Raw genomic sequence first — 25,604 nt, 5'->3', positions numbered from 1 at the left:
CCCCCCCCTTTTTTTGTCTTTTTGAGATAGGTCTCCTTGTAGCCCCAGCTGGCCTGGAACTTGCTATGTAGACTAGGCTGGTCTTGAACTTACAGAGATCCGCCTGCCTCTGCCTCCTGAGTGCTGGGATTAAAGGCGTGAGTCACCACACCCAGGTCAAGTGTCCAAGAAGAAAGCTGCAGGGCCACAGCCAAGACAGCACCTCCATAGGAGAGGTGAGACAACTGTGCTGGCCTAGATGGACCACATAGTGAGACTTTTACAGCTCCCTTAGGCTGCCCCTTACTGTGAGGTTGTTGGCTCACACGGGAACTATGTCTCTCTTTCGAGGAACCTCCACAGTGTGCCCTAGATCTGCACTACCCGCCACCCCGCTGGTGATTTGGGTGGGCTCCAAACTCTCCACATATGCCAACAGTTACCTTCCTTTAAAATAATTCCTGTCAGCCTAGTCGAGGTGAAGTAGAAACTCATTGTGATGGCTTTTTTTAAAAAAAGATTTTATTCATTATTTTTATTTTATGTGTATGAGTGCATTACTTGCATGTATGTAGGTGCACCCATGTCATGCAGTGCCCGTGGAGGTCAGAAGAGGGTGTCGGATCCCCTGGAATTGGAGTTATGGATGGTTGTTAGCCACCATGTGGGTGCTGGGAATCAAACCTAGGTCCTCTCAAGAGCCATCTCCCCATTCCCTGTGATGGCTCTTGATGGGTGTTGGTCATTTGTGTCTTTGCAGAAACACGCATCCAGTCTTCTGCAGTTGGTCTTCTGCCCTTTGTTGTTGGATTATTGGAATCCTTCCCACATTTTATCAGATACATGACTTGTTGGTACTGTCCATCCCGTAGACTTTCTGCCTCTCCCTCAGGTCTCTGCCTCTGCTTCTGTTTCCCTCTCTCCGCCCCTAGTTCTGGGGATCCAACCCAGGACTGTGTGCATGTTAGGCATGGGCCACTTCCACTGCGCTAACTGCGCCACCCACCCCCCCAGCCCTTAATAATGGCCTTTGACTCACAAATGACTTTTAAGGTAATGAAGCCCTATTTACCTCTTTATGTTTTATTTATTTATGTAGTTTTTATTTTTAAATATTTTATTATTTTTATTTTACATGTACAAGTGTATTACCTGGATGTGTATAAGCGTACCCTTGTCGTGCAACTCCTGAGGATGTCGGAAGAAGGTGCTGGATGTCCCACATGTTTGTTAGCCACCATGTGGGTGCTGGAAATTGAACCCAACTCCTTTGCGAGAGCAGCCAGTGCTCTTAACCTCTGAGCACCTCTCCAGCCCCTTTGGTGAGACTTCCTGCCTGAGCGCTGTGTTTCCGACATTTCATTTCCATCCCTCCCCCTCCCAACTCCTCCCATGTTCCCTTCACTTGCTCTCAATTTCATGACCTCTTTAAAAGTCATTATTGTTACATATAAATGTGTGTTACATATACACACACATGTGTATGTATGTCTTCATATATATACACACATGCATATGTATTCATACACACGCACACACAATCTACAGAGTCCATTTAGTGGTGCTGTTATGTACATTTCTGTACATGACCATTTGGGATTAGATCGCCTGTTCTGGAGAAAATGGATTTTCCCTCTCTCAGGAGCCACCGATTGCCTGTTGTTCTTCATCTAGAGGGGGGACCTTGTGACCTTTCCCCATCCACATGGCCATGCCGACTGGTGTCAGAGGCCTTGTGTGGGCAATCATATTGTTGAGACTTCATGGGGACAGCTTTCCCATCGTGGAACGTGTACCATCTAACAGCAGGCGTCCTGGCGTTCTTATAATCTTTCTGCCTCCATGTCCACGGTGCTTTTTATGTGATATTTCAGAATCCACTGTCAAACTCAAGGTCATGAAGATTTCTCCTATGTTTTCTCTGGCATTTACGGTTTTAGTTATTAAAGATAGGACATTAATCTATTTTGAGTTAATTTTGTATACGGAGTGAAGTGGGGGTCCACCTCCAGTCCATTGCATATAGAAATCTGTTTTTCCTGGCACTGTTTGTGGAGGGCAAAGTTCCCCCAGCGAATGGCCTTGGCCCCGTCAGGAGTCACTGACAGCATGTTAATTCCTGGGCTCTTGCTGGTATCTTGTTGGTCCACATGAGCCATGGCAGCATCCCACTGTATTGAGCCTGTAACTTTTAGTCAGTCTTAAAGTTGGGAAGTGTGATCCTGCAACCCCACTCTTCTTTCTTAAGTTGGCTCTGGCATTCCTGGGCCCTCTCAGCCCTTAGGATTTTGAGGATTAGTGCTTTCATTTCTGAGGAAATGGCCACAAGGATTTTGATAACGACTGTGCTGAATCTGTAGGTGGCATTGGGTAGTGTTATCATCTGACAGTGCCATCGTCTAACCCGTGAGTATGGGGCATCTTTCCATTGGTATGGGTCTTCAGTTTGTTCAGCGATCTGCCATTATCCAGTGCCTGGTTAAACAGACCTGTGTGTTTTATTCTTTTGGACGCCTTTGTAAAGGAATTGCTTCCTTAGCCTCCTCTTTGCTTGTTCATTGTTGGTGCCTAGATAGGCATTTGATTATTTTCTTAATAAAAAAAAAATCAGACAGAGAGAGGTTGCCCACATGCCATGGCACCCATGTGAAAGTCAGAGGCCAGCCTCAGGTGTCATCTTTGCCTTCTGCCTTGAGATGGAGTCTCTTGTTCAGCACTGTGCACCCAAAACCTTCTGAGGATCTTCCTGAAGGAGTGCTGGGATCCCAGACGTGTGCTGCCTTGTCTGCTTTTTATGTGGGTTCTGGGGATTCAAACTCGGGTCCCCACATTGTGTGACAAGTGCTTTACCCACTGAGCCTTCACACATTTGATTTGCCCACATCCCCACACATTTGATTATGAGTGTGGATCATGGATTCTGAACTGTTGCTGAATTCTGTTTTTGGTGTTTTGTTTTGTGAATAGAGCTTTACTATGTAGCCCAGGCTAGCCTTGAATTTATGATCTTCTGCCTCAGGCTCCCAAATGTGGGGTGATAGGCCTGAATTGCCACATCTGGTTTCTTGAATTCTCTAAAAAGCTCTGTAACTTACAGATTCCTGGGGCTTTTCTAGATTTCAGATTATAGCAGCTGCAAGTAGAGATGATTTTATTTCTTTCTTCCCAGTTATGACATTTTCCCCTGGGTAATAGCTCTGGCAGAACTCCTGGTGCCATGTGATTTGTATCTCAAGATATCTTTTATGGGGCTGGAGACATGGCTCAGTGGTTAAGAGCACTGGCTGCTCTTGCAGAGGACCTGGGTTCAGTCCCCAGTACCCACGTGGAGGCTAACAGCCGTCCGTAACCCCAGTTCCAGGGGATCCGATGCCCTCTTCTGACCTCTGCAGACATTACACAACACAGATGCACTTAGATACATGCAGGCAATATATTCCATTCATACACATAAAAAAGATATATTTTATGCATGCTTATTTTGATAGTACTTGAATTTATGATGATACATTTGGAGACAGTGGGTCCTGTAACCTTCTTGTGACTATTGGGTTTTGTTCAAGCTGATAGCCAATTGTTGGAGGATTATTTTGAACATGTGCAGGCTTGGCTTTAGACTTTGCTGGTGTACAGGTGTGGAAGACTGTAATATTCTGAGCCCTTCCCCTTCGTGTAAGTTTAACTGGTCAATCATCTGGTCACAGGACCACCCTGGAAGGCAGGTTATGCTAAATAGATGGGTGGAATACCTAGTGCATATGAGGAGTTTTTCCTGCCTGGAATTCCACCTACTAGGGCAGAACTTCCTGACCACCTGCAGCCACATAGTCTATGAGTTTGCCCACTTTGAATTCTTCAGAGAAGCATAATCTTTTCTTCTCCATATCCCTTTTCTAAACATGCTTTCGTTGATGCTCTGGGCTCCCCTAGCATCTTGTATCTTTACTTTTTCTCTGAAGCTTCCTTCTCCCAGCCACGTGTCTGACCCCCATGTAGACTCTAAACCTGCATGACTTCATGGATTTCTTTCCCTCTCCCCTCCATTCTCTTCCTCGAGGCAGCTGCAGAGATGACCAGCTTGCCTGCCCCCCCCCCAAGGATTTTTCTTTAAAAAAATCTAATAAAATTGTAAAAGCTTAATTTGACTGATTCAGAACTTTTTGAGTCTGGGTAATCTTTCCCTGTGGTCTCGAACTCTGTAACAAGACCCATCCGCCCCACCAGCTCAATAGTGGTGAGACTCAAGTGTCCCACCCCTGACTAAGGAATCCTCATGTGGGCGGAATTAGTTGTGGTCAGGGGAGGTCTGCAGTGGGGCTTCTACAGACTCAGGTGTCTTGAGGTCCCAGTTGGATGCTGGGTAAGTCTATGCCATATTGTGGTGGCTCGTCTGTGGGGGTCTGGCTCTGACCTGGTACAGCCTGCTCTCCTCCTCAGGTTGGAACATATGCTATGTGCAGACAGGTATGTGCCTGTACCCCCAGCTCTGTCTTTGGGGGGCCCCGCTGTCCAAGTTCCAAGTGTTTTCCCTGTCCACCTTGTGGGCTGCCATGTCTGCACACATCCACTGACTGTACTGCAGTAGGAAGCTGGGTCAGCAGAGAGCTGGGCAAAAGTGTGGTCCCTTGTAAGTGTCACCTGACTCAGGAGCCACATGTGCACCTCCACCCACCAGTCTGGACATCTCGTAACTTTGCTCAGCTGTGTAGACACCAGAGGACTTGTCTGCCATGCCCATTCCACCTGGACTCAGGGCTGTTATGCTCTCCACCCTCAGTTTTCTGTTCCCAAAGGCTCCTGGTTTGTCCCCCCCCCCGCCCCTGGCCCAAACTCTGCTGCTGCCGGGAGACCGTTGTACACGGGTCCCCATTGTGGAAGGGGCGAGAGGGGCCTTGGGTGGTGGCGAGTACGGCAGGAAGAAAACACCCGGGAGGCTGTGTCAGTGGACAGCTCGTTTATTATGGCAGAAGCAAAGGTTTATATAGGAAAGTTTCATGGGCAAAGAGGTGGGGTTGGTTTCCTGGCAGGCAGGCAGGTAAGGGGAGGGAGGGGCCTTCTAAGGCTATGTGGCTTTTGTCCTGTCCTCTGGTCACATGATCTACAAGAGACTTGGTTAGGATTAAAGGATTAGAGGCTTAATAGTTTTGCTTGGGGGTTGTTGGGTAAGACACGGTGTATCTAGAATGGAGTGGGCCAGTTTCCTGCCATCCTCACTAGGAGGTCTCCAACCTGGTGGCCATGCTCTATGTTCCAGGCACCCCTGACTTACCCCAACACTGGTTCACACAGCAGAGGTTGTGGTTTGAGCAGGTCTTGAAGACCCCCTCACCCCCAGCTTCATAGGGAGTGAATGGGGGGAGGCTGACATCATGACAAGGACCTGAATCCACCTGTTCATCAGTGACCACTGTGGCCAGGGTGTGCCGCTGCTGGAAGAGAGTGGGGCTGGCTCTCCTATCCTGGCAGGCTCTGTTGGAATCCATGACCTTGCTGTGTGGGGTTGTTGTGTGCTGGGATGGGCCTGGAGCTGTGGATGCCACGGGGCTCTGTGAGTGGCAGGTCCTCATCTGTGTCATGATCTTCTCCACTTCTGCAGGAGGAAGAGGAGGGAGGAGGGGAAAGAAGGGGAGGAGGGACGGGGCAGGGAAAGGAAGGAGGGGCAGGCAGAGGCTGAGTGATACACATGGGTGGTTGTCCCAAGGAAGAGGACCCAGGGCTGGCTCACAGCACCTATGGTCAAGGTCCAGATGCTAGGAGCCCAGCTGTAGAGCGCTCAGGCAAGGCTGACCTGGATTCTGAGACAGGGACTCCTTGTGCCCCAGCTGGCCTGGAAGTCACTATGTAGACCAGGCTGGCCTTGAACTCACAGAGATCCACCTGCCTCAGCCTCCTATGTGCTGGGATTAAAGGCGTGTGCCCCCATGTCTGGCCAGACCTGCATTTTTCAACATAGCATCTTCTCGGTGTTCTCAGAATTCTTGTCAAGGGCAGAGTTGAAGGTGAAGCAAAGAGACTTAGAACTTTTCATGAGAGCACCCTCGGAAGCTCTCAGGTGTGTTCTGTGATTTACAGCAAATGCTGGGGGGCAGAGGGCGGTGAGGAGGATGTCCCCCATCCCTCCTTTCTGTGGCTCTGGAGCTATGGAAGGACAGGCAAGAGCATTGGGTAGGAGAGTCAGCCTCACACAACGTCCATGTCGCCTCCATTTGCCTGTCCCATAGAGGCACCCAAAGGCCAGGGTGGACTCAGACACCTGTCCCCAGGCCTGAGAGGCCTGGGTGGGCACCCACAGATTTCACACTGTTGCCTTCCTGGTGCTTGAGGTGGGCTCAACACACCCAAAGATGGGCCGGGCCTGGAGCCTCGGTCCCGGGTGTAGGTTCAGGCAGTGGCCACTGGTGACCTGTGTTGGCTTCGCCCACTTTACCTGGGATATGTCTGCACGAACCCGCCTTTCCTAGAGTTGCGTCTCCAGCAGGAGGTGCAATGTTCTGTCTCCTAAAAGAGAGCTTTCTAGAGACAATGATCATCAGTTCCACTGAGATGTTCTCAGGATCTGCCACCCTCATCTCTCTGACTTAGGGTAATGGGGTTTGCAAACCTTCCTTCTGTCTGTCCGCTGTCTGACTCCAGCTCTGAGACCCCAGAAGACAAGCAGATGAAGGCACTCATGGCGTTCAGCCTCCTGTGTTCTGCAGACCCTTCCCAACCGTGGGGAAGTGGTCTTTGCGTCTTTGCGGTTATGTGAGGACCATCATCCTACAGGAAGGCTCATCGGGACTCCTGGATCTTTCAGTCACACAGGAGGAACTCAGGAAGTGATGAGGCATGACAGAACCTAGACGATGCCAGGAGAGGAGGCAGGAGCCAGCTGTGGCAGGAGCTGGAGCAGGTGCATTAGTCACCAAGCTGAGGTCAAACAAAAACAGAAACACGGGCACAGCACAGCCAGCCTGGGAAAACAGAGGAAGCAAACCAGGAAGACAGCTGCATTCTGGGTAGCTGGGACCTGGACTGGGTATAAAAGCCGCCCTGGGAAGGAGCTCCAGACATCCTCACCCTCCTCCAGACCAGCCAGCCCCACCACCATGTGCAACACCAGCTGCTCCTCAGGCTGCCAGCCAGCCTGCTGTGTGCCTGTGAGCTGCAGGCCCGCCGTGTGCATTCCTGTGAGATGCCAAGTGGCCTGCTGTGTGCCTGCAAGCTGCAGGCCCACTGTGTGCGTGGCCCCCTCCTGCCAGTCCTCTGTGTGTGTACCCGTGAGCTTCAGGCCCTCCTGCCAGTCCTCTGTGTGTGTGCCCGTGAGCTGCAGGCCCACTGTGTGCGTGGCCCCCTCCTGCCAGTCATCGGGATGCTGCCAGCCGTCCCGCCCCACCCTGGTCTGCAGACCTGTCACCTGCAGCACCTCCTCCTGCTGCTGACCAGCGTCTGCAAACCAGATCTGCAGATGGATGCTCTTGTCCTGTCCAACCCTGTTCTTCTTGACCTTGGGTTCAGCATGAGGCAGGTGGGAAGCATGCCCAGCCCTCCCTAGAGCTGGGAAGAGAACACGAGAGAGAATGATCCGGATCCCCTGTCCTGCCTATCTCCTAAGGATGTCCTGGCTCCAGGGTCCTTCTCTAACCTATGTGCCAAATAAAGCAGCTTCTCCATTCAGCTGTGTGTCTGTCCTGGTTCCTGTCTGACTTCCTGGCTGTTCAGGTTCAGAAAAGATGCTAGCTAATGCTGTCTGTGATCCAGTCCCACCTTGGCTCCTCAGGAGGTGGGATGGGGGAAGAGGGCGCAGCCTGACAGACTTGTCAGGTCCCCAGCATCCCTGAGGCGCCTGCCATGGATGCTCCCTGCTTTACTGCACTGTCCTCTGTCCTTGCTACCCTTTCTTATGGCGCCTGTAGCAGGGGCTCATGCGTGACAATCCTTAGAGTGTTTAGAAGGGGTTCCCGTCTTCTCTATCTTCCTACTGGACAACTTTGAGATCTTCGAATATGTCATACAAACTGATGTACTGTGTCATCCTCCCAGCCCTGGGGAAATTGGTGCCCAGTTTCTTATTGATAATCAATTATCATGATAGACACATGTAATTATTTCATACAAAGCAGCCAGAATGCCATGTTTGACTCGTTTTTTTGTGGCAGCCACTTTTGGAGTCACACGTACAGTGTTCTGTATCTTTTCAACAAATAATGTTGACTCCCTTCTGTATTTTTCAAACGTGTTAACAAGCTTAGGTTATTTCCCTTTTTCCTAAAACCTTTGAAAAACTAGTTCTCTGGGGCTGGAGAGATGGCTCAGCGGTTAAGAACACTGGTTGTTCTTGCAGAAGACCCGGGTTTGAATCCCAGCACCCATATGGCAGCTAACAACTGTCCGTAACTCCAGTTCCAAGGGATCTGACAGACTCTTCTGTCCTCCGTGGGCATTGCACAACACGGGTGCACTTACCTACACACAGGCAATACATGCATGCACATAAAATAAAAATAATAGATAAAATAAAAATGAATGAAGATGAACCATCACAACTGTACGCAGCTTTCTGGAGTGGGCACGGTTTCCTCTGTGAAGTGTTGATGACAGCTGTGTTTCCACTGGCTAGCTTTGCCCCTGGTCTCCTTGAGTCAAGTGTTCACATGCATGAATTCTGGTCTCTCATTTGGGAGGTGAAGAGAGGTAGGTCATAGGAGTGTTGCACGGCCCTACAGAGGCACAGGCCTTGCCAGCCCTTCTGTGTTAACTGTTCTCATCACCGTGACACAACACAGGGAAAAACAACTTAAAAGGGGCAGGATTTATCTCAGCTGGTGGTTTTATCCTGGAGCTTTTGGTGGGTGGGATCTGGCCGATTTCCTATTGTCTTGGGGAAGTGGTGACTTTTTTTTTTTTTTTTAAATGGTGCTAATATCTTCTTTTTTAAAAATTCTTTTGGTCTTTTTGAGACAGGGTCTCTCTGTAGCCCTAGCTGGCCTGGAACTCGCTATGTAGACTAGGCTGGCCTTGAACTCAGAGATCTGCCTGCTTCTGCCTCCTGGGATTAAAGGCGTGCACCACCACACCTGGCTGGTGTTAATATCTTTAACCACCACACCCGCTTGGCACTGTCTGCTCCCTTTCTGGCCGGACCCCATGTCTTTCAAATCCTGCCCTGCCTCTTGCTCCTGATTCTCATTGTAAATCTGGCTAAAAGCAGCAGCAATAACCAGACCACTGTGTGATCCTTTGCCGTCTTGAAATTTCCTCCACAAGATTGATTAGCTTGCCACTTTAAACTCACACTTGCATGACATTTCTGAACACAGACAAAATTCTTTTCCAGAGTATCATAGGAATATCTGGCCCAGCCCGAGCAGCACCTGCTCCTCTGGAACCTCAGGAGCACATCCTCCTGTCTGAATATCTGTTGGAATTCTGATCTGCACTCTCACTGGATGCCCCATTAGCTCTGCTTATGGAGGTGAGGGTCTATAAAGACCGTATCTCAAAGCTCTCACAACTTATATCCAGAAACCAGTCAAAGGACTAGAAACCATGTGGTGGCATTAGTCATGTGCGTCCCCACTTCTTTGGTCGAATTTCTCTGTTATCTTTGCATCGCTATGATAAAACACACACATCACAACTTAATATCAGGATGGAGTCGTTTGGGCTCTTGGTTTCAGAAGGGGTTTGGTCCATCATGGGGAGCAGAGCAGCTCATGTCACAGTGAGCCACAAAAGGAGGATGAGAGTGCTGGCTTCTCTTTAATCCTGGCCAATGGGAGTGAGCCACCCTCTCCAAGGAAGGTCCACACTCAGTTAATCCTCCCTGGAAACACTCTTGTAGACATGCCCCAAGCTGTGTCTCTCTGTGTCCTGGGTGGCTCTAAATCCATTCGCATTGATGAAGAAGATGAACCCTCACACTGTCCCCAGCATGGATCCTGGGCCTCTCCCAGCTTCCTCCCTGTTCCTGGGATTCCACACAGCGCTGCAGCCTTGGGAGGCAGGTTCAGAGCACAAGAGAGTAAAAACAGTGGGAGTCAGATGCATCGATCAGTTTTCTTTAAAGCTGTGAGGAAAGGGCAATGTGATTAGGAAACAGGAGTTTGATTAGTGCCTCAACCACAGCAAGAGGCACGGTAAGCTGAGGCCTTCCTAATCAACTAGACCACGATAGAGTGTTGACCAGAGGGACAATTCTCACCTGGGCTCATGGAAGTGACCACAGCAGCAAGTCCTGCATTTGAGAGACTAGAGAGGAGATGGAGGCACCACAGGGGAGGGGCCGGCCGTGCAAGGTCAGGCAGGAGGGTCTCAAGGACTGGCAACATATATGCTGTAGCAGGCCAGCACCACGTGGCACAGTGTCCAGCCCAACAGAGCCTCGTGGTGTCCGTGACAGCAGCAGTTCCCTCAGCCTGGACTGGGTAACAAGCGGTGTGAGGACAACACAGAGACAGGGCGGGCAGCAGGTGTCCTGAGGAGCAGTTCCTGTGGCGCATGGTGACTGGGGCTAGGAGGGGCTTAGGTAAAGGAAGGGACAGGTCTGTGGGGAGCTTATCTGAGTCGTGTGTGGGGACAAGGAGATCTAGCTATGTCCACAGGTGTGGTTAAATTACCCGTGTGCTCAGACACACTGCTACATACACTGACGATCCTGCCACATTCATGTTCACAATCTTTCAGGTGTATGCAGACACACACACACACACACACACACACACACACACACAGCTGCTTTCCATGCCCTTCTTCCTGTCTGCTGACTCCAGCAGGTGCCACGAGAAGGGGCTCCTTATGTCCAACCTCTCTCATTCTAAAGACCCTTTCAGGACACAGGAGAGGTGTAAATGCTGTGTGAGGACCATCATCCTACAGGGAGGAGCATCTGGACTCCTAGATCTTTCAATCACACAGGAGGAACTCAGGAAATGATGGAGCATGAAAGAACCCAGATGACGCCAGGAGAGGAGGAAGGAGCCAGCTGTGGCAGGAGCTGGAGCAGGTGCATTAGTCACCAAGCTGAGGTCAAACAAAAACAGAAACAAGGGCACAGCACAGCCAGCCTGGGAAAACAGAGGAAGCAAACCAGGAAGACAGCTGCATTCTGGGTAGCTGGGACCTGGACTGGGTATAAAAGCCGCCCTGGGAAGGAGCTCCAGACATCCTCACCCTCCTCCAGACCAGCCAGCCCCATCACCATGTGCCACACCAGCTGCTCCTCGGGCTGCCAGCCAGCCTGCTGTGTGCCTGTGAGCTGCAGGCCCGCTGTATGCATTCCTGTGAGATGCCAAGTGGCCTGCTGTGTGCCTGCAAGCTGCAGGCCCACTGTGTGCGTGGCCCCCTCCTGCCAGTCCTCTGTGTGTGTACCCGTGAGCTTCAGGCCCTCCTGCCAGTCCTCTGTGTGTGTGCCCGTGAGCTGTAGGCCCTCCTGCCAGTCCTCTGTGTGTGTGCCCATGAGCTGCAGGCCCACTGTGTGCGTGGCGCCCTCCTGCCAGTCATCGGGATGTTGTCAGCCGTCTTGCCCCACCCTGGTCTGCAGACCTGTCACCTGCAGCACCCCCTCCTGCTGACCAGAGTCTGCAAACCAGGTATCTCTGACGCAGATGGGACCCACCTGCCCCCTCCCAGCACCTGTTCTCTGTGACTGAAATTCAGCATATGAGACAGGTATGAAGCACGCCCAGACCACCCTGGGACTGTGGGCAGAGAATGCAGCAGAATGATCCGGATCCCCTGCCCTGCCCCTTCTCCTAAGGATGTCCTAGCTCCAGGGTCCTTCTGTAATCTGTGTGCCAAATAAATCAGCTTCTCCAGTCAGCTGTGTGTGCGCTCTGGTTCCTGTCTTTCCTGGCTGCTATCAGAGAGGATGTTAAGCTAAGGCTCACTGTGGTCTATGTGGTTCCTCAGGAGGTCGGATGTGGACAGAGGATATGGCTGAATGAAGTAGATGCGGTCAGGTCCCAGCATGCTCTCTGTGTGTGGCCCGGCAGTGGCTGTATCCCTCACTGCTCCACCCGCCTTGCTGCCTCGCTGCCCTTTCCCAGTGCGCCTATAGCAGGGGCTTCATACACGGCAGGTTCCAGATCGGCCCGGCTGTTTCCCTCTCCTCTCAGGAAGTCCTGGGTCATGTGTCATGGGGACTTTGGTCCTGCAGGGTGGCTGTCACAAGTTGGATCTTGGTTCTGTGAACAGATCTGCTGTCGTGACCCACCGTGGGTGCTGCAGGGCCACCAGGTTCTCCTTGAGTGTTGACCAGATGCAGTGATCATTTTTGTCACTTCCAGATTGAGCACTGGACATGTCGTCCATGTGCCATCTGTGATGTGAGGCAACTGTTCTGGAGTCCGGCACACCGTTCTGTGTGTTGTCTGTAAAGTTGTCTCAGACACACAGTGACGTTGAATGTCCTGGGGCTGCATTGTCCGTGTGGTGTTGGTTATAGACCCTGCTTTCCCAGCGGGCAGCCTCATCCCTGGTCTCCTACAGTTTGCTGTGCCCATCCCATACAGAACTTTCCTGGTGGGAAGGTCTGCTGTTCACAGGCTCTGCTGCGGCCCTGGGTGCCATCCTGGATCCGTCCCCCTATAGAGTTCTCTCTGCTGATTACCTTAGGCTCAAAGCATTTCCTTTATATCTGAGGCTGGTGGTGTCTGACCTGTGAGTCATTTTATAACACAATTACCAAGGTGGTCAGGGGCATACTGTGTTTAGGAGGGATTTGAATGAGACAACCAGAAATGGAATCAGTCATCACGGAGTAACAGTCCTAAACATGGACATCTCATGCACACACAGGTCACATGTACACACAGGCATGCACATGTGCACCATGCACACATGCACCTTGCACCCACTCCCTCATCTACTCCAGAGCACACAGTGAATTGTAGTCACACACAGAAGCACACTCACACACACAGACACACTCAGGTACCCACACCCTTGTACACATTTCTGTACCCCAGGCTTACACACATGTCCATGGTCCTACTCATGAATGCACAGTTTTTGCAAGCACACATCCAGGCATATCCACATACCCTGTGGACTATGTATTCATGCACATACATGCATGAATTCTGGGCTCTCATTTGGGAGGTGAAACTAGATTCAGAGCCTGAGGGGCAAAGGGAATCTGTGATGGTTCATAGTGATTGTCAGTTTGACAGGATCTAGAATCCTTGAGAGACACCTCAGCATGCCTGTGGTTATCTGGATTAGGATGATGCAGTAGGAAAACCCACCTTAACTGTGGGCAGGACCATGCCATGGGCTAGGGTCCTGCTCGGGATAAAAAGGACAAGCTGAGCCCTAGCATGTCTTTCTCTGTTTCTTGACTGTGGGTGCTGTGTGACCAGCTGCCTCACACTCCTGCTACCCTGCCTTCTCCTCCATGATGGACTGTGTCCCCTTGAACTGTGAGGTGAGCTAAACCCTTCGTCCTTTAGATACTTCTTGTCAGGAATTTGGTCACAGCAACAAGGAACGTTCTGATAAAAAATTTTAAGAACCTTTTGCTGCCGACACAGATACAGAACGCAGGCCCTGTTGGCCCGTCTGTGTTAACTGTTCTCATAACTGACATAACACAGGGAAAAACAACTTAAAAGGGGCAGAATTTATCTTGGCTTGTGGTTTCATCCTGGAGCCTTTGGTGGGTGAGATCTGGTCAATTTCCTATTGTCCTGGGGCAGTGATTGGCTTCCCTTTAAAGCTGTTCATATCTTTAAGAAGCACACTGTCCCCGCATTCTGTCTGCTCCCTTTCTGGCCGGACCCCATGTCTTTCAAACCCTGCTCTGCCTCTTCCTCCTGATTCTCATCACATCTGGCTAAAAGCAGCAGCAATAACCAGGCCAATGTGTGACTTCCTTACTGTCTTGAAATTCCCTCTCCCATATTAATGGAATCAGTGTGTTCGTCACTTGAAATTCACACTCTGACAGTATTTCTGGACAAAGACAAAATGTACACAGATTCTTTTCCAGAACGTCAGAGAAGTGGCCTCTGGTTCAATCCCAGTAGTACCTGTTCCCTCAGGAGCACATCCTCCTGTCTGAATTTTGTTGGCATTCTAGTCCTCTGCACTAACACTGGATCCCCATTAGCTCTGCTTAAAGCAGTCAGTCAAGGGCTGATTAAACTCACACCTCAAAACTCACAAAATCTATCCAACCACCGGTCAAAAGCCTAAGAACCACATGGTCAGGGTTAGTCACGGTGATGCCCTGACTTCCTTGGTACCAATTTCTGCATTAAACATCCTGTGTTGCTTTAATAAAACACCCAACACAACAACACAGAAGGAAGAGGGTGTTTTGGCTTTGGTTTGAGAGGATTCAGCCCATGGTGAGGAGCAGAGCAGTTCAGGTCATGATGGGCCGTGAGATGGAGACTTGGGAATGATGTTGGCTGGCCCGACTTTCCCCACATTAATTCTGTGTAGTCCCACAGCTGGTAGGATAGAGTTGCCAGAGTCAAGGGGTCGACCCAGCCAGCCCTCCGTAGAAACACACGGACGCACTTGGAGATGCATTCTTCGTCTCCCAGGCCACTCTGAATCCAGTGATTGACAGTGTGATGAACTAACACCCCTGCCTTCCCGGCATGGCCCTCAAGTGTCTCCCAGCTTCCTTGTATGGCAAGTGTTCTCCAGGGAGATTCTACATTTTCAGATCTTGAGAAGGCGGAAAGAGAGATGGACACGTGTGTTCATTTGGGGAGAGGCCTAATTTTGTTCAAAGCCAGGAGCAAGGGCAGTGTCAGCAGGAAAGAGGAGGATGGTGTGCTTCTGTCCACCAGGAAGGAGGCAAGGGGCCGTTGAGTTCCTCCCTGGCTCTGCCTCATCATCATGGAGTGTTGGCCAGGAGGAACAGTCCTCACCTGGGCTCGTGACTGGAACGGACCAGCAAGTCCATATTTGAGGGACTAGAGAGGAGATGGCGGTGCCACAGGGAAGGCGTCTGCAGAGCAGGGCTGGGCAGAGAGCTGGTGGCACCCAGACTACCAGAAATTTCTGGGCCCCCAGCAAGCCAGTTTGCCAGAGGCAGCTGCATGGCACAATCTGATAGCAGACGTGTCTGCCACCTTGGAATGGGCAACGGCCAGTGGGGAGGCAGCAGAGAAAAAGGGCAGGCGGCAGGCAGGAGAATCTGGCAGCTGGGTGGAGGAAGGAGCTGGTCCACAGAGAACTGGTCTGGGTGGCACATGGTCACACAGGGAAATACAGAATGTGTGCACATCCATGGTTACACTCACATCCACACTCAGACACACACTCACGAACAAACTCTGAACCCCGTGTGTATGTGTGTATGTAAGCACACATGCATGTTTATACTCCTTCACATGTACAAACACACACACACACACACACACACACACACACATTCATACATTGTTTTGGGTCAAGGGAGAAGGAAGGATCATGAGGGATTAAAGCTACAGCCCCAGGTCATGAGAGGAGTACAAGGCACGGTAAGCTTGTCTATATTATAAACAAGCTAAGATAAGATTAACTTTTTGATTTCAAGGCTAAGTAAAAGTCATTTGTTCAGAGCATGTCCCTGTTTCAAAGTTGTTCCCATGCCCCCTGTCTGTTATCTGATTCCGGCTCTGGGCTATAGCATGCTCCATGAGGCAGGGTGCCCTGTGTTCAGCTCCCACATTGTACAGATACTTCCCCACTATATAAGTGCAGCCTCTGTGGTTGTGTGAAGATCATCATCCCACAGGGTGGGAGGAACATCTGGAGTGCTGGGTCTTAGAGATCTCACAAGAAGAATTTGGGAACTGTAACAGAATAAGTCTGACTCTGGATGGCACTGGGAAAGCCCAGCTGTGGCAGGAGCTGGAGGAGGTGCATTAGTCACCAAGCTGAGGTCAAACAAAAACAGAAACAAGGGCACAGCACAGCCAGCCTGGGAAAACAGAGGAAGCAAACCAGGAAGACAGCTGCATTCTGGGTAGCTGGGACCTGGACTGGGTATAAAAGCCGCCCTGGGAAGGAGCTCCAGACATCCTCACCCTCCTCCAGACCAGCCAGCCCCACCACCATGTGCAACACCAGCTGCTCCTCGGGCTGCCAGCCAGCCTGCTGTGTGTCCAGTCCCTGCCAGCCATCCTGCTGTGTGCCTGTGAGCTGCAGGCCTGCCGTGTGCATTCCTGTGAGATGCCAAGTGGCCTGCTGTGTGCCTGCGAGCTGCAGGCCCACTGTATGCGTGGCCCCCTCCTGCCAGTCCTCTGTGTGTGTGCCCGTGAGCTGCAGGCCCACTGTGTGCATGGCCCCCTCCTGCCAGTCATCGGGGTGCTGTCAGCCATCCTGCCCCACCCTGGTCTGCAGACCTGTCACCTGCAGCACCCCCTCCTGCTGCTGACCAGCGTCTGAAAGCCAGCTGTCCTCATGACAGATGGACACTCTTGTTCTGTTCAATCCCATTCTTCTTGACCCTGGGTTCAGCATGAAGAGTGTGGGAAACATGCCCAGCCCACCTTGGAGCTGGGCAGAGAACACAGCAGAATGATCCAGATCCCCTGCCCTGCTCTTCTCCTCAGGATGTGCTGGCTCCAGGGTCCGTCTCTAACCTGTGTGCCAAATAAAGCAGCTTCTCGTCAGCCGCGTGTCTGTCCTGGTTCCCGTTTGTTCTTGGATCGGAAAGGACATAGGTCAATGTTCTCTGTGATCCAGTGTCACTGGGGTTCCTTTGGGATGAGTGGAGGGAGGGCGTGGCCTTTGAAGTGGGTGTGGTCCGGTCCCTGCATTCTGTGGTCCAGCAGCATGCAGCAGGCCATGAGTTCCTCCTCCCCTGTAACTGCATCCTGTCCCATCCCTCAGCTTCTCCTTCCCACATAGCAGTGGCCATCTATGATGGCAGGTGTTCAGAGGGTCCTCAGCTGGGTTTTTCTCTCTGTTAATTTTCTGTATCCCAGGTCATAGTGACTCTTTCCTCCAGGGACTATTTGAATCTTAGTTGTACAAACTGGATTAGCTGTGTTGAACCTTTCCCAGTGCTCCACACATCCCCATTTTTCAATGATTGATGGTCATAGTAAATGTGCCACTTTCAATGTAGGAACTAGAAGCCATCTTTCCTGTTCCACCAACTTTTGTGGCAGCTGCTGCCACAGTCAGGCAGCGTGGCATTTCTGTGTCAGGGGGTGGAGTTGAATCATGTTCTCCGTGTGCCTCCAAGTCATTGTCACTGAAATCTGACCTGGGGGCAACAGCGTAGGTGACAGATCTATTTCCCATGGGCAGCCTCATCCCTGGTCTCCTGCAGATGGTTGTTAATGGTCCACACTGAGGTTCCCGGGATGACAGGCCTGTGGCTCCCAGGCTGTGCAGTGCTGTGGGTCCACCCTGGCCTGACCCTACAGAGTTCTGGCTGCTGACTGCCCTGGGCCACAGCCACTTCCTTTATGCAGCTGGTGGTGAGAAGTGAATTGCACACTCGCACGCCCAGCACACACACTCACATACAGACACATACATACACATGCTCCGCACTTACACTCTCTCACACTTCGCTATCACACACTCATACCACTCGCACCCGGCACTCACACACACTCGCACACCCACGCACACCCACGCACGCAGACTCTCACATGTCACTGGGGGTGGGCTTTAATCGTTTATATCCACGTCCCATCCCACTTCCAGTTTGCCCTCTGTGTTGTTTGTGGTTGAAGGTGTGGTTTCTCAGCTTCCTGCTCCAGCTGCCCGCCCACTGCCACGTCTCCTTTGCCATCGTTGATGCCTCCTCTGGTACCAAAACAGCTCTTCCATAAATCACTTTTGGCCATGGTGTTTTATCACAGCAACAAAAAGTTAATAACACACGTGGCTAAACACACATTTATACTCACACCCATGTAATGAAGCCCCAAATCTGACACCTCATGGGAATTCTCACCTTGACTGAATTTAGAACCCCAGGGGACACACCTCTGGGCATGACCATGAGGTATTTCCAGAGCGATGTCTGCCGTATGCAGAACTCAATGGGCCGTTCTGCAAGAACAGAATTTCAATAAAAAGGCAGACACTAAGGGTGACCACATGGTTTCAGAGGGGACAAGGACTTGTGTTTTATTCTGGCAAAAATATCTGGATTTTCCCCATGTCCTAAAACTTTAGTGAAGCTGAGTTCAAATGTCATGGGGCTTACTTGTGTGGCAGAGGAGCTTTCAAGACAACACAGCATTCAGGCTGTGGCCTGGTGCCTGGCAACTGCCCTCGGCAGATTTACAGTGAGACAGGAAATGCACAGCTTAGCAAGGAAAGGAGCGTGAACCAGGTTAAGGGTGCAGACAAGGCAGGTGTGGAGGAAGTGGCTGTGATTACTGAGAGATCAGCACCATTCAAGAGAAGCTTCAAAGTCTGCACTGGGACCGTAGGAAAGGTGTCCTGACTATTAGATCAGGATTGATCAGGATAGCGTAAAATGAGACCAACCTCGACAGAAGTAGACGCTCTTTATTAGAACTGCAAAGGGACAGCAGTCTCTCCATATAGACTGGATGGAGACACTGCCCTGAGGCATGGTTGGTTTGAGTTTTTAAGGAGCCTAAAAGAGGAAAGAGTGGGTAGTTTTCCAGCAGTTCTGTTTTTTAATGGTTTGGGGGTTTGGGACAATAAGTGCTGGCCTGTGTTTTCCTCAGATATTACAGTTTCCAGGTTGGGACTTTCCAAGTTGAGACAGTTATCCTTCACTGAGCACCGGACCCAATCATCAAAGGTTCAAACTGTGAAAATGCAAATTCGTTTGAAAGGAAAAAGACTGACCTGATGCTGCTTCGGAGCTGCTGCCCAGGGAAGTGTTTCCCACGCTTTCACAGTAACCGGACGGAACTGGGTACATTGTCATTGTGGAGTGGTGCTGGTTTTACAGGTATGTTAGATACATGGAGTCTGTGAAGGCTTGCACCAAGGTTCCAGAAAGATCTGAAATCAGGCAGTGTGTGGCAGGGTTAGAGTCCCCATAAAAAGATTCTGAAAAACTTTCACAGATTGCATGAAGCAATCTAAGTTGCAATGGAAGCCCCAGTATGTTGGAGATGCTAGGTGTAGGGAAATACGAAGTGAGAGAAGAGAGGAAGAAACCGACCTTTATAGGACAAGTAGGTGTATTAGGGACAAACCTAAGAGGGCACCTCTCTGAAGCCTGGGGGCCAGAGGAGATGGGCACCCCTCACAGACCGGGATCTGGAGGAGGAGCAGCCTCTCCTGAAGACTCAGGGTTTTTATGTTTCTTCTCCCTTTGGGGAGGGGGAAGGGGCTTGTAGCCGAGGCCATGTCACATGGGGAAGGGTAGTATTCAGGTGAGATGCTGGGTTCTGGGAAAGCGGTCACAGGGCAGCAACCAAGTGAGGAACATTCAGGACCTAATATTTTTCCATCAGTCCTGACTCTAAAGGGATATAAATAGGAATGGGAGGCATCACCATCATCATTATCATCATCATCATGTCTGACTGCTTCCTGCTGGTGAGAGGTGGAGAGTTTGATTGGTCATACATATTCCTTAAGAGGAGGATGGTTTTTATGTGGTCCCAAGTGGCAGCTTGAGAAATTGCTGTGACCTAATTAATCAAGAACCTCTAGAAGAGACTCAGAAAATGTGGCAAAAGGATGAGTAGCAGGGTAATTATAATCAGTGGGGTGAGCGCAGGCAGGAGCCAAGGGGGAGGGCAAGAGAAAATCCCTTGTAAAGTGTCGCCTCCCAGTGAGGGTGCTTATTCTTTAAGCTTTTAAAATTCATTTCTGGACCACAACTGACTGGTTGGTGACTGCCCTTCCATGGTCAGAACAACTAAGCCCCATCTATTTAGGAAGAGCCACGTAGTCTATTTGTGGTGAGCTGGAGTGCCAGATCCTCCAGGGAGTCTAAGGACTCTGGATGGTTGCTGAAATTTGTAGTTCCTGTTCATAGGACCTAAAGGAATCTGTGGAGAAGGCCATGGTTAGAGTCTGAAGGAGACTGAGGAACCAGGAGGGGGTGTTCCAACCTTTTGGTGGGCTCATAGAGGAAGAGCTGTGGGCATTTGGGGGCGCTGTTGAGGAAGGACATAGTGAACAAGTGTAGGTGTTATGCCATATAGTAGGAGTGAGACAAGATAGGGGCATCCCTGGCAAAGACAAGGTTGTGCTAGTAGAATTGGAAGTGAGCCAGGGAGTAGGCTATGCCTGTCCAGATAGCTTGGCGGTCGTGTGGTCAGCCAGGTGGCAGTTCCTCTGTGGGCCTGTGAGAAAGAGTCTTTAATGATGAGTATGGGGATTTGAATAGTGAGTGAGCAATGGGGTTGTGTTCCAGGGAATGGCCACCAGGGAAGGGTGAGATGCAGAGGGCCTAGTCCCTGTGAGGGAGCCTGTGATGGGTGTTCCAGGGCAGGAACAGAGAAAAGCTTCCATAGCTGAGCCTGTAACTCCCCCAATGACCTTAGAACTAGGTCTGGGTCACTGGGTTGGGACCGTCCCATAAAAGACATGTATAAGGTGGCCTCAATTTTTGCCCAAATATTCAGAGGGGCAGAAGTAAAGAGTCAGTTTGTGGCCGCTGATCCAGAACAGACCTAACAGAGAGGTCCAATTAGTGTAGAGCAGGGAAGCCAAGGTGTTAATGAGATGGAGCCGAGGGTGGGGGTCCCAGAAGCCTTCCAGGAGAGGGATGAGCAGACTGAGCAGGGAGAGGCTGAGGTAGATTATTGTTCCCAAGGTGTGGGGGAGGCTCCCCAGAGCATGAAGGCAAGGTAGAGGGAGAAGGAGATCTGGGTGGGGGCAAAGGTTTGAAAGGTTCCCTGGAGCCAGAGTTCCTCCACTAATGAAAAGAGGTCATTAGTGGAAAGAGGGGGCCTTGGGAAGGGGTTCCAGGTCACGTCTTCTGTAAGTGCTGTGAGAAAAAGCTTGAAAGAGTCTAGGAAGAACAGTAAAGATGGCATCCTTAAGATCGATTACTGTGATCGATTACTACCCCCATAAGGGGAGATAGAAGATAAGAGTGATTAAGGGTTAGGGACCACAGGATAGGTGACTTTAATGGCTGTGTTCAGGTTGGGGAGCCCAGGGGTGGAAGGTTAGGGGTGGGAAGGTCCTGGAGGTGAAACAATCTGATATTGGATATGGGGTATGAAGTGGGCTGCCCCTGATCTATGTAGGAAGTCATGTCCCAGAAGGGGAGAGGGACAGGAGGAAAGACTAGAAATGACTGGACTACAGTTATAGAGCCAAAAGTGCAGAAAACTTGGAGAGTTTGTTAGGATACTGTGGTATCTCCAACCCCCATCATGATGATCAAGGTCTGGAGAAGAGGGCCAGCAAATTCAGTTAAGAAAGATAGACTAACTCCAGTATAAACAGGACAGCTGGACACTGTCCCAATAACCTTGGGTTCCAATGACTAGATCTTTCTGGCTGGGGATGAAGAACCCAGGCCCCTCATTCCAGTAGGGTAAGGGAATGTTCTTGGGATGAAGAGGACTGAACAGAGGAGGGAGGGCATCTCTCCTGAGGGCATCCCTGTTTCCAGTGTTCCATTGACCACAAGAGGGCCAGGCTTGGTGGAAGGCTGAGGGTTGAGGGCATGCTTTTGCCCAGTGCCCATCCCTATTGCAATGAAAGCAGGAACTAAGTGGGGTTTGGGACCTTGGGTTTTGTTTTAGATCACCCGAGGTTACATAGCAGAGTCTAGCAGTTGGCACTTAACTCTGAGATGTTTCTCTCTTTCCTTCTCTACTTCCTCCTCTAGGTTTTTAAAGACCTTGAAGGCCATGTCTAGGGGCCCTTGTTATGGGGTTTAGGGACTGAATTCAAGGTTTTCTTCTGGATGCTAGGGGCTGACTGGCCAATGAACTGAACATGGGTGAACAACTGTCAGTCAAGGGATCCAGCCTCGTAAATTTAGTAACAGCCTCACAGGCAGGGCACCCCCACAATTTGGCAATGGTGGGGATACGAGACCAACTTCAATAAGCCAAGCTTGGGATCATTGATATTACAGAGAATAACAAGGAGCTTATGGGTTACTAACAAAAGTCAAGCAGGAAAAGTTAATGAGATAGGTGAGCAAGTCTTCTGTTCCTTCACGTTCAAGGCTCGGAACACTGAGCCATACAGCACAAAATCAAAGGACAACACAATTAGTATAATTGCAGTAGCTCAGAGAGAGAGAAATGACGAGCTTTGAGGTATCTGAACGGGTCTAATGACGCAGTCATCCTTCCTTGGGTTTGTTCGCCACCAACAATTGATGCTTGGGCCATTGCTACTGCAAGTACTTGGCTTTGCAGTTTTAGGCATTATGAAAAGGATCAAGGCCCAAATGACTTTTAACCTTTTGCCAAGCATGCTCAGACTCATTATGTGAACACACGGAGCACAGAATTGAGTAACTCTAAAATGACATTGCAATTTTTATGGCCGTCTCAAATCCTGTGCTTGTTCCCCTATCCACAAAATAATCTTTTAATTGTTGGATCGCTCCCAAAATTTCCTGATCAATGAGAATTTGGGGGGTCCAACTTTCAGTAAAATCCTTTCAGAATATTGGCAAAGCAAGTTGTTTTAACAGTTTACTATAACCATGGCAGAGGTGGCTACCATAACTTTGACCCTGGATACCAAAACTATGAACAGGTGTTAGGATAAAGATTTTATATTATCCCCTTCCTAATGAGAGCAATTAATACATTGTTACAGTTTACAGTTTGTTCAAGTGATGATTCAATTCTGTTTTTGTCGTGGGTTGTGACAAAATTACAGGATAAAATAACTTAAGAGTTTAATACGCATACTTTAAACCAAAATCTTTGCATAAGAGTAATAAGTTAGGTAAATACTATTTATTCCTATATAGTGAAAATTTCCATTTCAAATGTGAATATAACGTTTGATTAATCCTAATTTCCAGACAGATTGAGTATTGGAGATCCCGCATGAGAAAATTTGACTTTTTTTTTTGGTCTTTTTGAGACAGGGTCTCCCTGTAACCCCAGCTGGCCTGGAACTCACTATGTAGACCAGGCTGGCTTGAACTCTCAGTGATCCGCCTACCACTGCCTCCCGAGTGTTGGGATTAAAGGTGTGCACCACCACGCCCGGCGAAAATTTGACTTCCTTAACATTCACCTGTTCTCTTTTCTGTCAGAGTTGGGGGGTTAGTCAGACTCAGGAGAAAGATTTGGAGGACCTTTTGAGATAAACATGCTTGAGTCTGAAGAAGGATGGTCAATCTTTTCTCCAGATCCAGCTTCTCAGTGGGCTCAAACAGCACATGGCAATTTATTAATAGGTGTCTGCTAAGAGGAGTGAGGGACAAGAGCAGAGGAAGAGGAAAGATTGGATACACAGGGATCCTCAGACCTTTTGCCATTCCAGTGTATGAACTTTTCAAGATCTGATAGAACATTTGGATCAAATGTGCCAAATCAGGCCACCAGTGATCCTTATCTAATTTGCACAGTGGCCCAACAATGATCAACAAGCAAGGGTTTTTCCATTTTATATCAGACTGGAGTCCCAAGGCTGAAAAATTATTTAAGGGACAAGCCAATGGGGTGTCACCAGGGACCTTGGAAATTTGCTGCAGGACAAGGGTGCTAGGGCAAGAAGTAGAGCTACAGGGCTTTGGAGTTCTTCCTGTTTGGTTTTGGAGAGTACTGGGGCAGGATTCCAGCTGCAGCAAGAACAGGAGAAGGTGCGATTAGCCACAAAGCTAAGGCCAAACAAAACAAGGACACAGCAAATACAGCCTGCGGCAGGATAGGCAAACGAGGAAGATCAGCCATGTTCCAGGCTGTTAGGACACTGGGTTGGGCATAAAGACTGCCCTGGGAAGGAGCTCCAGACATCCTCACCCTCCTCCAGACCAGCCAACCCCCATCACCATGTGCAACACCAGCTGCTCCTCAGGCTGCTAGCCAACCTGCTGTGTGCCCATGAGCTGCAGGCCTGCCGTGTGCATTCCTGTGAGATGCCAGCTGGCTTGCTGTGTGCCTGCGAGCTGCAGGCCCACTGTGTGCATGGACCCCTCCTGCCAGTCCTCTGTGTGTGTGCCTGTGAGCCACAGGCCCTCCTGCCAGTCCTCTGTGTGTGTGCCTGTGAGCTGCAGGCCCACTGTGTGCATGGCCCCCTCTTGGCAGTCATCAGGATGCTGTCAGGCGTCCTGCCCCACCCTGGTCTGCAGACCTGTCACCTGCAGCACCCCCTCCTGCTGCTGACCAGCATCTGAAAGCCAGCTGTCCTCATGACAGATGGACACTCTTGTTCTGTTCAATCCCATTCTTCTTGACCCTGGGTTCAGCATGAAGAGTGTGGGAAACATGTCCAGCCCATCTTGGAACTGAGAAGAGAACACAGCAGAATGATCTGGATCCCCTGCCCTGTTCTCCTAAGGATGTGCTGATTCTAACCTCTGGGCCAAAATAAAGTGGCTTCTCCAGTCAGCTGTCTGTCCTGGTTCCTGTCTGTCTTCCCAGCTGCTCTGGTTCAGAAAGGATGTATGGTCAATGCTTACTGTCATCCAGCCTCATCCTGGTTCCTCAGGAGGTGGGATGCAGGTGGAGGATGAGGCCTGATAAAGTGACCAGATCCTTGGCATTCTTGTGGCCCGGGAGCACGTGGCACCTGCCGTGGACTCACTATCTTTCATCACTCCATCATGCTGTCCTTGGCTGTGTGCCCGAGAGCTGCAGGCCTGTTGTGTGCATTCTGCTGTGAGGCAGCACATGCTCAGACTGTCCCCACCCAGGTTTTCTGTCCACTGCTGTCTTGCGTCCTGGGTCCTGGTGACTTCTTCATACAGGGCACTTTTGAAATGTTTGACTCTTAGTTGTACAAACTGAATCAACCCTTGTAACACTTTACCATCAGTGGTCCACACATGCCCAGTTTTTAGTTGACTGATGATCAGTTCTAATACAATAAATTTATGTCACTCTCAACTTAGAAACTAGAAAACATCATTCCTGCTCCATTAATCTTCTTGTGGTGGCTCCGTGGTCATGTGACTTTCCTCTGTGCCTGTCATTGGGTGGAGTTGAATCATGTTCTCCCTGTGCCTCAGATGGGGATCTTCAAGTTCAAGTCATTATCACTGATATCTGGTCTGAGAGTGATGTCTCCTTGTGCAGCGTTGGTGACAGTCTTGTATTTCCCGTGGACAACCTTGTTGTCATCTGAGTTCTCTCTGGGTCTCTTGTGCTATCAGGCAAACCATATAACATATCTTTATGTAAATTTATTATAACCGTGGCGGGGGGAGGAAGAGGAAAGACTTACCAAGACATGAACACTCAGTGCCTAGCTCTGCGCCACCCAGGGCTCAGAGCCCGCCATTCCAGATCACTCCTGTGGCCCGCCCATAGTCACCGCTAGCTTTTGCCCACACCTCAGGGGCCAGCAGTCTCGCCCCAGGTCCGTAAGTGCAAGGCCATTCTGTTCTTGAGCTCGCCCGGCTGCTGCGCTCCCTTCCCTTGAAGGAAACAGGCAGCTTGGGACACACTTGTCCCTGGTCTCCTGGAGACTGTTGTTAGTGGTCCACGCTGAGGTTCCTGGTGATGGGCAGGCTGGTGGTTCCCAGGCTATGCTGTGCCGATAATTCCATTCTGGCCTGACCTGCCCAGAGTTCTTGCCACTAGCTACCCTGG

The 25,604-nt window shown here is 50.3% G+C and overlaps 3 protein-coding genes and 1 pseudogene across 4 annotated transcripts in view; all 4 read left to right on the top strand.

Annotated features, from left to right (window-relative positions):
• LOC103739939 (keratin-associated protein 12-2-like) overlaps positions 1–7,604 on the top strand; it is a 12,319-nt gene extending 4,715 nt beyond the window's left edge. Inside the window, exon 2 of the mRNA XM_008840412.2 lies at positions 6,613–7,604. Within this exon, the coding sequence (XP_008838634.1) occupies positions 6,825–7,400 (576 nt within the window). The 5' untranslated portion in view covers positions 6,613–6,824 and the 3' untranslated portion in view covers positions 7,401–7,604. The remainder of the gene's footprint in view (positions 1–6,612) is intronic.
• A 3,555-nt stretch (positions 7,605–11,159) lies between these two features.
• Positions 11,160–11,666, top strand: LOC103739940 (keratin-associated protein 12-1-like). Of its 2 annotated transcripts, none has more exons than XM_008840413.2 (2): positions 11,160–11,252; positions 11,313–11,666. In XM_008840413.2, the coding sequence occupies exons 1-2, from the start codon at positions 11,160–11,162 to the stop codon at positions 11,529–11,531; spliced, it is 312 nt and encodes a 103-aa protein (XP_008838635.1). In that variant the 3' UTR covers positions 11,532–11,666. The 2 variants fall into 2 exon arrangements, with proteins under 2 accessions (XP_008838635.1, XP_008838636.1); XM_008840414.2 differs by having other exon boundaries at positions 11,160–11,311; positions 11,384–11,666.
• Positions 11,667–16,015: 4,349 nt separating this feature from the next.
• Positions 16,016–16,336, top strand: LOC103739941 (keratin-associated protein 12-1-like). Its single transcript, XM_008840415.1, has one exon. The coding sequence runs from the start codon at positions 16,016–16,018 to the stop codon at positions 16,334–16,336; it is 321 nt and encodes a 106-aa protein (XP_008838637.1).
• A 7,507-nt stretch (positions 16,337–23,843) lies between these two features.
• Positions 23,844–24,176, top strand: LOC103739942 (annotated as a pseudogene).
• The last annotated feature ends 1,428 nt before the right edge of the window (positions 24,177–25,604 follow it).

This window comes from Nannospalax galili, unplaced genomic scaffold (assembly GCF_000622305.1).
Source record: "Nannospalax galili isolate Female #2095 unplaced genomic scaffold, S.galili_v1.0 scaffold619, whole genome shotgun sequence".
NCBI classification, from domain to species: domain Eukaryota; kingdom Metazoa; phylum Chordata; class Mammalia; order Rodentia; family Spalacidae; genus Nannospalax; species Nannospalax galili.
The sequence above is the reverse complement of the archived record's forward strand: the minus strand, read 5'-3'. Positions and strand labels throughout refer to the sequence as shown.

Coding starts and splice junctions, on each gene's coding strand:
- LOC103739940 (XM_008840413.2), top strand. CDS start 11,160: ATGTGCCACACCAGCTGCTCCTCGGGCTGCCAGCCAGCCTGCTGTGTG. Junction 11,253..11,312: donor GCATTCCTGTGAGATGCCAA/GTGGCCTGCTGT, acceptor CCCTCCTGCCAG/TCCTCTGTGTGTGTACCCGT.
- LOC103739941 (XM_008840415.1), top strand. CDS start 16,016: ATGTGCAACACCAGCTGCTCCTCGGGCTGCCAGCCAGCCTGCTGTGTG.